Source organism: Castanea sativa, chromosome 2 (genome assembly GCF_040712315.1).
Source record: "Castanea sativa cultivar Marrone di Chiusa Pesio chromosome 2, ASM4071231v1".
Taxonomy (NCBI): domain Eukaryota; kingdom Viridiplantae; phylum Streptophyta; class Magnoliopsida; order Fagales; family Fagaceae; genus Castanea; species Castanea sativa.
Genome location: NC_134014.1, coordinates 28,756,562 through 28,758,230, shown reverse-complemented (window position 1 = coordinate 28,758,230; position 1,669 = coordinate 28,756,562). Strand labels below are relative to the sequence as shown.

General features: G+C 47.2%; 1 protein-coding gene across 1 annotated transcript; it reads right to left on the bottom strand.

Annotated features, from left to right (window-relative positions):
• Positions 1–708: 708 nt before the first annotated feature.
• Positions 709–1,236, bottom strand: LOC142625160 (uncharacterized). Its single transcript, XM_075798857.1, has one exon. The coding sequence runs from the start codon at positions 1,234–1,236 to the stop codon at positions 709–711; it is 528 nt and encodes a 175-aa protein (XP_075654972.1).
• Between the last annotated feature and the right edge of the window lie 433 nt (positions 1,237–1,669).

Sequence of the window (1,669 nt, the reverse complement as noted above, 5' to 3'; positions counted from 1 at the left end):
CTGGTCTACTAACACTCTTTTCACTATAAAGCCATTGATTCTGGTGGTAACCATGAGTGCGTCATCATGTGGCTAGGTCGTTCCCTCCAAATCGTCATCCCCAAACTCAATCGATCCTCGAGACAACTTTAGGTTTTTCTCGGGACGAGTGCCACCTTCAGCACTCTCCACTGACACTCAATTTAACACCCCCTTTAGCCTACTCACACTCGTGCCCATTGAAGCTGCATGAATAACTTCGATTATGCATAGTGAGGGCGGGAGTGTGTCCCCTTGTGTTCTCGAGGCGTGCCCAGCAGTGCCATTCCCAAGTGCCACAACAATCTCCTTTAGGTGCCCAGAATTCACCAATTGTTCCAAATGATCCTTAAATACTCGGCATTGTTCAGTAGTGTGCCCATTGTCCCGATGGTAAGTGCATTACAAGTTTGGATTCCTTCTTGTCGGGTCGCCCCCCATTTTGCTCGGCCACCGGAAGTATGGCTTAATTTTGATCTGCTCTAGAATTTTATGAACAGGTTCCTTAAACGCTACATTGATCTCCCCGTTTCACACATTGGGCTCCTGAATTCTTAACTCCCATCTTGGCCTTGACTGGAAGCCCTCTGATTGAGAATCCTTTGCGTACTATGAAGTGGCAAGGGCCTTGCCTTTGCTTTGTTTCTGATCATCCTTCAACCTCTTATACTCCTCAATACGCCTTATCAACTAATGCATATTCTCGGGAGGCCTTATAGTCAATGAATCCCTCAATTTCGAATCCTGTGGGAACCCCAGTCTAAAGGTACTGGCAACCACCTTCTCATTGCCACCACTGATCTCATTGTACAACTCCCAATAACGATTAGCATAATTTCGGAGGGTTTCCCCAGCCCTTATCTTCATGGACAGCAGTGCGTTTACAAGCTGTGGTACTCTATTGCAGGTCATAAATCTAGCTCCAAATTCTTGAATCAACTCATCGAAATTGTGTATTGAACCCTTTCGTAACCCGTTTAACCATCTTAAGGCAGTAGGCCTAAAACTGGAAGGGAACACCTTGCACATAAGCACTTCATTTTGACTATACAATGACATCATCTGGATATAATGACTAACGTGCTCAACAGGGTCAGCCTTTCCATTGTACGAGATGAAAGGTGGTCGGGTGAAATGCCGTGGCATTTGTGCACGCTCAATCTCGTCAGAGAACGGTGAGCGGGCTGCTCTACGCAAGGCTCGACTCATGGCATCCATCGCGGTATTATGACACTTGAATTGCTCAGGAGATACCAACACACGCTCGGCAAAATCTTGTGATCTCTCTCTTGATCGGTGAGAGCCACTTCAGTGAGATAATTCTCCCCGACTTTCTCCAGTACTACCTGACCCCTTCGGATATTCACTGTGATTCCTCCTGTGGCACCTTCCTCGTACTTCCAACTCCAAATCTCTAACTTGCTTTCGTAAGTGTTCCAACTCTTGGTCCCTCCGGTTGTGCTACTCCTACTCGGAGACGTCGGACGTTGATTTATACAGCTATGATGACCCCTTTCCTAAACCGGACCACTCCCCATCTTGTTCGTACCATCAATCTTGATCTCTTTTCAGCCTCTTTTCCTGCCAACCCGAGCTCCTAGATAAGCCCCCAGATCCACTACTTGCGAAGCTCGCAGAAAGATGGTCGGAC